This window comes from Octodon degus, unplaced genomic scaffold, assembly GCF_000260255.1.
Source record: "Octodon degus isolate 3935 unplaced genomic scaffold, OctDeg1.0 scaffold00005, whole genome shotgun sequence".
Lineage (NCBI taxonomy): Eukaryota > Metazoa > Chordata > Mammalia > Rodentia > Octodontidae > Octodon > Octodon degus.
Window position 1 is genome coordinate 33616977 of NW_004524581.1, and position 11792 is coordinate 33628768.

An 11792-nucleotide genomic window follows, 5' to 3' on the forward strand; every position below is an offset into this window, starting at 1 on the left:
GGCTGCGGGCGTTCTGGCGCTGCGGTCCCGCGCTTCCCGAGAGCAGGCCGCGCGCGGACCGGACCGGACCGGACCGGACGGGGCGGGGCGGGACAGCTTCTGCCGCCCGCTGCGGCGCCTGGCTCCGCGGCCGAGCTTCGGTCCTGCAGCCCCGCCTGAGCCATGTTTTTCACCTGTGGCCCCAACGAGGCCATGGTGGTCTCCGGTAAGTCCCTGTGCGTGGCGCGGCCCTGCCCCCGCCCCGCCCCGCCCCGCCCCGCCGCGGCCTGCGCCCAGCTCTGCCCTCCGCCCGCCGCCCGCAGGTTTCTGCCGGAGCCCGCCCGTCATGGTGGCCGGCGGCCGCGTCTTTGTGCTGCCCTGCATCCAGAAGATCCAGAGGTAGGCAGGGGAGGCCCGCGGCCGCGCAGCTGCGCGCCCCCGCGTCTCACTGGGCGCCCCTCCTGTGCCCGCAGGATCTCCCTCAACACCCTGACTCTCAACGTCAAGAGCGAGAAGGTGTACACGCGCCACGGGGTGCCCATCTCGGTCACCGGCATCGCCCAGGTGCGGCTCCCGGCGCCCCCGAGCTGCTGCTCCGCCTTCCCCGCTCCCTGGAGAAGCGGCGGCAGCTGCTCCCGGCGCCCCGCCCCGGCTCCCGAGCCCGCACCCAGTCGCCTGCCCTGTTCTGCTGCAGGTGAAGATTCAGGGGCAGAACAAGGAGATGCTGGCGGCTGCCTGCCAGATGTTCCTGGGGAAGACCGAGGCCGAGATCGCACACATCGCCCTGGAGACGCTGGAGGGCCACCAGAGGGCCATCATGGCGCACATGACGGTGGAGGTGCGCGGCGGGAGGGCCAGGCCAGGCCAGGGAAGGGCCAGGCCAGGGTAGGGCCAGGCGCCTGAGCCTGAGCCTGAGCCTGCCACCCACGCCGTGTCCCAGGAGATCTACAAGGACAGGCAGAAGTTCTCAGAGCAGGTCTTCAAAGTCGCCTCCTCCGACCTGGTCAACATGGGCATCAGCGTGGTGAGCTACACGCTGAAGGACATCCACGACGACCAGGTAAGACGGGGCACCCCCAGCCCTGCCCCCCTGGCCTAATCGCGCAGAACTCTGGCATCTGCCCCTTCCCCGCAGGACTATTTGCACTCTTTGGGGAAAGCTCGGACGGCGCAAGTCCAAAAAGACGCTCGGATTGGAGAAGCTGAGGCCAAGAGGGATGCTGGAATACGGGTGAGAGTCTAGCTTGGTGACCACAGGTGCGCTGGCCACCTGTGCAGAGGAACAGAAGGGCCGCAGCTGGCCGGCTGGGCGGGTAGAGCCGGCTTGGAGGGGAGTAGTGGGGCCAGGGTGGCAAAAGTTCAGCAGCCGCTTCCTCTGCACCCTGACTTCCTGTGCAATCTCTGCTGCAATAGGAGGCCAAGGCCAAGCAGGAAAAGGTCTCTGCTCAGTACCTGAGTGAGATCGAAATGGCCAAGGCACAGAGGGACTACGAATTGAAGAAGGCTGCCTACGACATCGAGGTCAACACGCGCCGTGCACAAGCTGATCTAGCCTATCAGCTCCAGGTAAGAGGTGCCAGGCTGCAGCGGCCCTGCTGCCAGCTGCCCCTGCCCCACCCCCACCTCTCAGGCCACCTCCTCCTCCCATTCTGAGCTGCTTCTGTTCTCCGCTTCTATCCTATGTCCCTTTTGTAAGGGGAGCTGTAAAAAAGCAAAAATGTAGCCAGGCATGATGGAGCTGCTCATAATCCCAGCAGCCCATCACAAGTTCAAGGCCAGCCTGACCTGTACAGCGGAGTCCTGTCTTAAAACACAAAACCGAAACAAACAAAACCCAGCCTCAGTGCCTCAAGCTATCTAGAGCCCACCAACACAAGAAGTGGTGATCTGCCTCTGGAGAAATCGTGCTTGTTTGGGCGTGAATGAAAAGCTGTCAGCTGCAAGGTCTGTTAATAGTGAACTGAGCATGTTATATAAGGTTTCTTTAAATAGAAACACATGAAACAGGGTCACATATTGACTGGTTGATAAACGTTACACCCAAAAGTTCACAGGCACCTGACCCTGTATTTTCCTCTGGAACAAAATAATTATTAGTGAGTCAGGTGTGGTGGTGTATACCTGTAATCCCATAGCTCTGGGAGGCTGAGGCAGGTGGGGTGGAAGCCCAGCCTGGGTAACTTAGAGATTGGGCAAGATGTCTCAGAAATTGGAAAAAAAAAAAAGGGAATGCAGATCAGTGTGAAGACCCTGAGTTTAGTCCGCAGTACAGGGACAGTGGGGGAGCCCTCATATTCTAGTTCAAACCAAACTGAATCAGAGCACATAATTTAACAAAATCCTGAGGTTAGCTATATGCACAGTAGACTGTTAGAATGGAAATCTCTGGCTTTTGGGGTGACTTTTTTTTTAATGTATTTGGTACAGGGTCTCACTACACAGCTGGGACTCATAGTGATCTTCCTGTTTTCAGCTTCCCTGGTGCTGGGATTATAGGCATACCACCACACCCTGGCTCAGCACGCCTGAGCATGCGAGGGATTAAACCCCAGTCCCACTCTTGCCTAAGTAGACACTTAGTCCGCTGAGCTATCTCGAAGACCCTTGGGACCACTGTTGATGAGATTCTTGTGTGGTCAGCTTGCTGTCCCTATAACTCAATACTTGAGGCAATTGGAAATTTAAGTAGAAAAGGTTTACATATCATGGCTCACAGTCTCAGAGAGTGCAGTCCTTTGTCACTGGGGCTTCCTCAAACACTGGTTCCAGTGCATGGCAGAGCAGCCAAGCTCACTTCCAGGAGGTGAGGCTACCAAGAAAGGCCAGGCTGGAGATCCGCAGGCCGTACCCCATGACGCAGGCCTTTCACTGCACCCTGCCTTTTAATGGTTCCGTTACTGTGCAGCATTGCCTTCGGGACCAAGACATTAAATTGTGGTCCTTTGGGTTCGCTAGTCAAGTGCAGACCAGTTTCTGTTCTTCTTAGCATGGCTTTCCTTACCTATAAATCAAGGGAGGGCTCTGTTCAGCTTTTGTTTTGGGGTTTTTTTTTTGAAACGAGGTCTTGCTGTGCACCCGAAGTCCTCCTGCCTCAGGCTTCCAAAGTGCTGGGGTGGTGTGGGCACCACACATCTGGCGGCTGCCTGTCTTGCAGTGTATTTTCCACAAGGCAACTAGATATGTCCCTGTGAGAATACAGTCTAGACTACAGTCTCCCCACTTTCTGTTCTTTTATAGCTTTTCACTGTGCTGGGAATTCTGTGGGCTTGGGCCTGGGATCCTCCTTCCTACCTCAGCCTCTGGTATAGTGGTGTTACAGTCTTTTTTTGGGGGGGGGTGCGGAACCAGAGATTGAACTCAGGCCCTTGCGCTTACCAGGGAAGCGCTTATTCCACTGAGCCATCTCCCTGGCCTCCGGTGTCACAGTCTTGCACCACCATGCCTGACTTTACTGGCTGTTTCCTGTGTTGTAATGTAAGCTCCACAAAGGAAGGCTCTTGCTGGGTACCGTTCATACCTAACTCTCAGAACGAGCCCCGGCACACTGTAGGCACAGAATAGATATTTGACAATGAATCATTTGTGAGTGCAGGAACAGTACCTGGTACATAATGAGATGCTGCTAACAGACTGGGGAGGTAGCTCAGTGCTTTAAGTGCCTGCCTGGCCCCAGCAAGCGCAAGGGCCTGAGTTCAATCCCTGGTGCCAAAAAAAGGGAAAAAGAAAAAGACGCTGCTAAAAGCAGCACAGCCAGCCAGCCATGGTGGCACACCCCTGTACTCCTAGCACTCGGGGCTGAGACAGGAGGATCCCAGCCAGCCTGGGCTTCATAGAGTGGTCAGGGCCAGCCTGAATTACACTGTGAAGCCCTATCACACATAAAAAAAGGAAAGGCTTAAATAAGATTCAGAACTGAGTCAGGGGCTGGTGAGATAGCTCAGTGGTCTAAAGCACCTACTTAGAACAAGCTAAGCTAAGCAAAGCACAGGGACCGCGGTTCAATCCCCAGCACCACATGCCGGCCAGCCCCGCCCCCTGGTGGGCTGAGCTGGCTACACACACAAAATAAATAAATTTAAAAAAAAAGACTCGGGTTTGACTTTAAAAAAAAAAAAAAAGAATAGAGTCAGATGTGATGGTTCATTTGTATAATCCCAGAGAGGTAAGATTATACATTTGATCCTGGCCTGGGCAATTTAGGAAGATCTTGTCTTAAAAAAATTGCCACGCCTGGTGGTGTACACCTATAATTCCAGCACTCATGGGGCTGAGGCAGGAGGATCATTACAACTTCTAAACCAGGCTGGGCTACTAAGCTCAAAAAAATCAAGCCAATCAGTAGAATATGCGCTTCCCTGGGAAGCACAAGGGTCTGAGTTCAATCCCTGGTTCTGCAAAAAAAAAAAAAAAAAAAAATCAATGTGGCTATCATTCCAGCTGAGGCTGAGGTAAGAGGATTGCAAAGTCAAGGCTAGCCTGGGCTACATAGTGAGATCCTGTCCCAAATAAATAAACAAGGACTGGAAATATATCTCATTGCAAAGACACTGAGGTAAATGGGGGTGGGATGTTAATTATTACAAGAGGGGGGCGGCCAAATAGTTCAGCGGATTAAAGCCCCTGCAAGCAGGCGTAGGGGCTAGGGGTTCGATCCCCAGGCCTGCCATTTCAGCCCTGCCCCTGGGGGGGCGGGGGCACTGAGACAGCAATTGAGACTGGGCATGGCGGTGCACGCCTGTAAGCAGGCGGATCACTACAGTCTGATCTAGTAGTGAGACCCTGAACACCCTGTAGACCCCTAAAATGCAAAAAAAAAAAAAAAAACAAAAAACCCCAAACAAAGGTTGAGTGGAGTTCAGTGCCAGGGCCCTGGATTCAGTTCACACTGCCACAAAGCGAGTAAGTCTTATCCAGACTTAGGGGTGCCTCCATATGATCTGCTGTAGTCACCCTGATGGAAGCCAAAGCCTAGCAGCCACCCCATGTCCTCAGAGCAGACTCTGCCCACCATGAGCCCAAGCCACCTGCTAAGGGAGGGACCCCAGCGTGGGAGGCAGAGCCCACAGCCACGCCAGGCAGGGACTGGAAGGACACCGCTGTGCTACTGTATCGCTGTGAAAGGAAAACCCATAAAGGGCGGGGTCGCACACCTCCAGGCCCAGCTGCGTCAGAGGCTGGGAGGTGAGTGTGCAGCCTGCCTGGGCAGCCCCTTCAGGCCCCGTCTCACTAATGACTGGGACGTGGCGTAGTGATGTGGCCCTTGCCCAGCGTGCGCAAGGCCTGGGGTCAGTTTCTGACACCAAGAAAGGAAAGTCATGAGTTCACATTCAGAAAATCAAAACAAAACAACAAAAAAGAGAACATATAAAAACTAGCAAGATGGGGCCAGGGAGATGGCTCAGTGGAATAAGTGCTTGCCTGGCAAGTGCAAGGGCCTGAGTTCAATCCCTGGTTCCGCAACAAAAACAACAACAACAACAACAAAAAAAACCCTAGCAAGATGGCAGAAATAGAAAACAGAACCAACATTGGAAGAGAAATACTAAAATATTTCCGAGATGGGGCTGGTGAGATGGCTCAGTGGTCTAAAGCACCTACTTAGAACAAGCTTAGCAAAGCACAGGGACCGCGGTTCAATCCCCCAGCACCACATGCCAGCCAGCCCCGCCCCCTGGTGGGCTGAGCTGGCCACACACACACACACACACAAATAAATAAATAAAATTAAAAAAAATAAAATAAAATAAAATATTTCCGAGAATGTTTTAAAATGGAAAATTTGGGCCAGCCAAATAGCTCAACGGATTAAAGTGCCTGCTTAGGCAGATGCAGGGGCCCTGAGTTCAATCCCCCCACCTGCCATGCTGGCCCTGACCCCACCCTCACCCCCAGGGTGCACTGAGACAGCCATTGAGATTGGGTGTGGTGGCGTGCACCTGTAATCCCAGCACTTTGGGAGGCTGTAAACAGGATCACTGGGAGTCGGATCTACGCAATGAGACCCTGAACACCCTGTCCTAAATAAAATAAAATGGAAAATTTCATAAAGATAAAAATATTAGAGAGCTCAGAGGTAGAGAGTTGGTATGTGCAAGGCTCTGGGTTTGATCCCCAGCCCTGAGAGGGAAAAATTAACTTCCAGGAGGGAACAGATGTCATATTAAACATAAGATTGGGCCTCTTAAGAGCCAGCCATGGGGCCAAGGAGATGGCTCAGTAGGATGAGCGCTTGACTGGCAAATGCAAGGATCTGAGTTCAATCCCTGGTTCTTTTTTTTTTTTTTTTTTTAATTATTATTTTTTTTTAATTTATGTGTGTGTGTGTTTTTGTGTGTGTGGCCAGCTCAGCCCACCAGGGGGAGGGCTGGCTGGCATGTGGTGCTGGGGATTGAACCGTGGTCCCTGGGCTTTGCTAAGCTTGTTCTACGTAGGTGCTCTAGACCACTGAGCCATCTCACCAGCCCCAATCCCTGGTTCTGTTTAAAAAAAAAAAAAAAAAAAAGCCAGCCGAATAGCTCAGCAGATTGAAGAACCTGCTTAGGCGGACTTGGACCAGGGTTAGATCCCCAGTGTGTTGTGCTGGCCCCACCCTGGGGCGCTGAGGCAGCAATTGAGAGTAGGCATCATGACAGTCTGATCTGTGTAGTGAGACCTGTAGACCCTGTACTAAATACATTAAATAAAAAATAAATTTAAAAAATTGCCCCCCCCCCCCATGAACTCAGGCCTTTGCATTTGCCAGGGAAGCGCTTATTCCATCTTCCCCGGCTTGAGTTGTGGGGATCGAACCAGAGCAACCTGAGGCTGACTGCTTTGTTGAGCTGAGCTAAGGGGCAGGCCCCCCATTTGGAAGTTTGAGGACAGCACTGGGGACCATACCTGGGGCAGACAGATGGACCAGGTCCAGCAGGACAGGCCTGTGCCCTGCCTCTTAACTCCCTCCTCCTCCGACCCGGCCAGAGCCTCTAATGCCTGAACGACACCAGAGAGTAAGAATGAAAGTGACCCGAGATCCCGGCACCCCGAGGCCGAGACAGTAAGATCATGGGTTTGAGCTCAGCCTAGACAGTTCGGCGACTGAGACCCATGTCTCAAGATAAAAAAAGAAAAAGGGCTGAGGAACAGCGGTGGGGTTCAGTTGCCAATACTGCAAATAAATAAGTCTAAGCGAGAGGGGTCTCAGAGGTACCAGTCCTGCAGGTGCTTATGGCCCTGGAAGGAAGCTGGTCGCGGGGGCTGCTGCTCCCAGTGGTTGGGGAAAGTGGAGGAAGCCTTGCTTGTCACGGTTTGTTTTTCCTCTTGCATTTGTGCCGCTTGCATAAGATTAAACCCCGGACAGCAGTCTCCGCGCGGCCTCAGGGCGGGGGCGAGGTTGCCCTGGGGGGCCGGAGTTGCCCCTGACGCGCGTTCGCCCCCAGGTGGCCAAGACCAAGCAGCAGATCGAGGAGCAGCGCGTGCAGGTGCAAGTGGTGGAGCGCGCCCAGCAGGTGGCGCTGCAGGAGCAGGAGATCGCTCGCCGCGAGAAGGAGCTGGAAGCCCGGGTGCGCAAGCCCGCCGAGGCCGAGCGCTACCGGCTGGAGCGCCTCGCTGAGGCCGAGAGGTAAGGCCCGCCTGCCCGGCCGGGCCCTGCGCCCGGGGACCGGGCCCCTCACCTCGCCTGCGCCTCTCCCCTGCCCAGGTCCCAGCTGATCATGCAGGCGGAGGCCGAAGCAGAGGCGGTGCGGGTGAGTCGGACTGGCACCTTCCGCAGGCAGAGGAGGTGGTTTGGGGGCTACTGATTGTACGGTCTTTCCTTTCCTTTCCTTTCCTTTCCTTTCCTTTCCTTTCCTTTCCTTTCCTTTCCCTTCCCTCTCTCCTTCCTTCCTTCCTTCCTTCCTTCCTTCCTTCTCTTGCGCTGCTGAGCTGTATCCCTAGCCCTGCATGGGGTTCCTTCTGAGACAGGATTTCTACTGTGTAGCTCAGGCTGGCCTTGAACTCGGGCGATCCGCCACCTTCAGCCTCCCAAGAGCAGGGATCCCGGGGCGCCGCCACGCCGGGCGCGGGCTGGGACTTCTTCATTCATCCCATCCTTCACACGGTCCCATCCCCTCCTCAGATGCGCGGGGAAGCCGAGGCCTTCGCCATCGGGGCGCGCGCTCGCGCTGAGGCCGAGCAGATGGCCAAGAAGGCAGAGGCCTTCCAGCTGTACCAGGAGGCTGCGCAGCTGGACATGCTGCTGGAGAAGCTACCCCAGGTGCAGTGTGGGACAGGGAGGGTGGCGGGCAGGGGCCCAGAGTGGGGCGGTGAGGGACAGGTGGGAATTGCCAGCCAGGACCCGCGAGGAAGGGTCAGTGGGACCAGGGCCTGCGTGTGGGCCACAGGCCAGAGCGCCCGCTCAGCACGCCCGGCCTCTGCCAGGTGGCAGAAGAGATCAGCACCCCCCTGACTTCGGCCAAGAAGATCACCCTAGTGTCCAGCGGGAGCGGGACCATGGGGGCAGCCAAGGTGACTGGAGAGGTGCTGGACATCCTGAGCCGCCTGCCCGAGAGCGTGGAGAGACTCACCGGCGTCAGCATCGCCCAGGTAAGGCCCTGGGGGCAGGGGACTGGCCTGTCACTGACTACCAGCTGGGCATGATGGCCCGCGCTTGGAGTCCCTGCACTCAGGAAGCTGAGGCAGGAGGGATGCTGGGAGTTCGAGGCCAGCCTGAACTGCCTACTGCCTGGGGAAAGGGCTGAGGCAGATGCCAGACAGAAGCCTCTGGACTGGCAGAATCCCACTGCCCAGGCATCACCCCTTCTTGTCTTTCCCCAGGTGAACAGTAAGCCGTTGAGGACCTCCTGAGCCCCTGGCGGTGACCCTGCGGGGCTCAGTGCCTGAGGGGCCCCACAGCTGCACGTACCCCAGTGACCTCCCTTAGCATGTCGTCTGAAAGTGGGGTCCCTTGTCGCCCCTTGCCACACAGCTTGTGCCTTGCCTGGGTTGGGGCTGCCCCCACTACCAGATTGCCCCAGTGTAAGCTCCTGCCTGAACCTGAGGGGCCCTGCCCTCTGGGGTCTCCCTCAACGGGAGGCCTGCGTGGAGGTGCCTGCCAAATAAACCACTGTCAGCAAGTTCTGAGTCTTCAGCAGGGTAATAAAACTGAACCAGTCCAAAGAGAGCTTACACCCGGTTGGCTCTCTAGACTGAGAAAAACAAGTTTTCTCTGCAGTGTTCCGAGCTGTGAACACTAGAAGCTGTTCATTCCCCCCCTAAAAAATGTCTTTGGTTACCAAAGTGGGCTTGGGGGCGGGGATTATAGCTCAGTGGCATAAGCGCCTGCCTGGCAAGTGCGTTTCCGAGTTTGATTCCCCCATACCACAAAAAAGAAAAAAGAGTGGGCTAAAGTAGAAATAATGTTGAGAATTGCTGAAGTCACAGTCGGGTGACAGTATTAAATACAGCCTCCCTGGTGCCCTCGTATATAACCCATACAGGTCCCCTCCAGATCCTGTCCCAGCCAGGTGCAGTGGTGCAGACCTGAACTCTAGCCCTGGGAGGCTGAGACAGTTAGCAGGACCCTGTCTCTGTGTGACCAAGGGCTGGGACGTAGCTCAGTACAAAGGTCCTTGTCCCCCCAATACAAAAAAGCAACAAAAAACCCTCTATTTACGGTGCTCATAATGTATATGCTACGGAGTATTATTATACCTTACAGTATCATAATGTAAATACTATTGAAAAATGTTAGGCCATACTAGAGAATGGCCGAAAAAAAAAATCGAAACAAAAAAAATCTTGCTATATGGTCAGTAGATACTGCTTTTTAAAGGCATTTCCAGACACAGGTGGGAGTGGTACACACCGGTAATCCCAGCACTTCTGAGGCTGAGGCAGGATGGCTGCAGACTTTGAGGCCAAGTGAACTATAGACAACCTGCCTAAAAAAAAAAACAAAAAACGGGCCGGGGAGATGGCTCAGTAGAATAAGCGCTTCCCTTCCCTGCTAAGTGCAAGGGCCTGAGTTCACTCCCCGGTTCTGCCAAAAAAAAAAAAAAAAAAAACAAACCTATAGTAGTGCTGAGAATTGAATCTAGGTTTTCATACACTAAAGTGAGTGCCCAGGGGCTGGGGAGATGGCTCATAATGTGCTTCCCTGGCAAGCTCAGGGACCTGAATTCAATCCCTGGTTCTGCAAATAAAAAATAAAATAGTGCCTTACTATTCAGGTTTTTTTTTAATAACCTGGGATTGAATGCAGGCCCTTGCTTTTCCCTTGCCAGGCAAGCACTTATTCTGCTGAGCTATCTCCCCAGCCCCACCCATCAGCTTTTTTGTTTTTGCGGGACCAGGGATTGAACTCAGGCCCTTGCACTTGCCAGAGAAGTGCTTATTCCACTGAGTCATCTCCCCAGCCCCCCCATCGGCTCTTTTATGTGTAGTTTTCCCCATATTTTCTCACTACGACCAGATGTGGAGTGCTGATGAGGCTGTGGTAGCTCAGGCATTCTTTAGGTTCAAAGTAGGTGTCATTTGTGTGGCTCTTGCGCATTTCCAGCGGAGCCCATACAACCACAGAAACCCTAAGGGGCCCTGGATGGACTGGAAATGGCCTAAACATGGTCTTCAATCTCAAGTATTCACTATGAAGGATTTTTGGAGGGGAGGGGGCTGGCTCAGGCTACCTTAGAGCCAGCTGTGGGGATCAAATCACGGTCCCCTGTGCCTAATTGGGTTTGCCTAAGCAGGCACTTAAACAACTGAGCTAACCCCAACCCCCATCAACGTGAATCTCTTGGAGCATCATAGAAAACTGCTAGGCATGATGGCAAACTCCTGTGATCTCAGCACTCAGGAGGCTGAGGCAGGAGGATCACTGCAAGTTCAAGGCCAGCCTGAATGTAACAAGACCCTGTCTGGAAGGGGGGGGGGACCCAAAACCTGGGGGCCGGGAAGATGGCTCAGTGGAATAAGCACTTCCCTGGCAAGCGCAAGGGCCCGAGTTCAACCCCTGGTTCCATCAAAGAAAAATCCTGCCAGGGCCCTGGACCTGGAGTGGCGCTCCCAGGAGAGGCAGACGGTCCACTGGCCATCAAGGCCAAGCTCCCCAGCAGGTCCTCGCCCGGCCTGAGACAGCTGGTGCTGACGGGCAGGGCGGGCTGAACTCGATGGGGCTTTACTTTTAGGGGCGCAGAGCCTTGAACGACTTTGGCCCCACACCCGCACAGGCAATCTTTCCTCAATGAGCACACGAACCGCAACTGAATTTTCGAATTCCCATTTATTTTTGGCTCTTGGGGCAATGTCTCTTTTCAATATGAAAAAAAGCAGTAAGTTCAACACAAAATAGAAATCCAAGTGTAGGACAGGACAAAGTCAAGGGTGAGGCGATAGCAAGAGATGACGTACTGCAAAGAGGGCATCTCCTGTCCTGGGCAGTGAGCAGAACACAGAGGCGGGCGGGCATGCACCTGGGACAGTGGCAGCCACCCTGTGGAGGGAGGCTCGCTCTGGGCCGTGTGAAGCTAATACTGTTTACTGTCCCACGAAGCCGAGTGTAGAAACGCCTGGAGATGAGCGGGAAAGCCTGGACCCCCCTTTCCCAACAGCCCCCACCTGGGAAGCCCCACCCTCTCCCCCAAACTGCCCATCACCCTCTGCCTCTCTTCCCCTCGACTCCCCATGGTGGCCCTTCCGTGGGTTTGCAACACCTGGCTGGTTCTAAAGGGGATCTAGAAGAGGCCCAACTTCTGAAAACAGAAACATGAACTAGACAGATGTGAAAGACAGCAGAAATTGCAGGGTCACCTAGAATGACAGATCTAGGTTTGCCAGAGTAGAGAAAGAAGAGACAT

At 54.5% G+C, this 11792-nt stretch overlaps 1 protein-coding gene across 1 annotated transcript; it reads left to right on the forward strand.

The window, feature by feature from the left end:
* The first annotated feature begins 6 nt into the window (after positions 1 to 6).
* Flot1 (flotillin 1) lies at positions 7 to 9075 on the forward strand. Its single transcript, XM_004624332.2, has 12 exons — positions 7 to 205; positions 303 to 378; positions 453 to 543; positions 674 to 817; positions 920 to 1039; positions 1115 to 1210; positions 1393 to 1545; positions 7398 to 7579; positions 7658 to 7703; positions 8075 to 8212; positions 8377 to 8541; positions 8773 to 9075. The coding sequence occupies exons 1-12, from the start codon at positions 163 to 165 to the stop codon at positions 8800 to 8802; spliced, it is 1284 nt and encodes a 427-aa protein (XP_004624389.1). The 5' UTR covers positions 7 to 162; the 3' UTR covers positions 8803 to 9075.
* The last annotated feature ends 2717 nt before the right edge of the window (positions 9076 to 11792 follow it).

Excerpts from the sequence above, each read along its gene's own strand:
- Flot1 (XM_004624332.2), top strand. The coding sequence starts at position 163 with ATGTTTTTCACCTGTGGCCCCAACGAGGCCATGGTGGTCTCCG. Across the intron at positions 544-673 it reads CGGTCACCGGCATCGCCCAG|GTGAAGATTCAGGGGCAGAA; the intron begins GTGCGGCTCCCG and ends GTTCTGCTGCAG. Across the intron at positions 1,040-1,114 it reads AGGACATCCACGACGACCAG|GACTATTTGCACTCTTTGGG; the intron begins GTAAGACGGGGC and ends CCTTCCCCGCAG.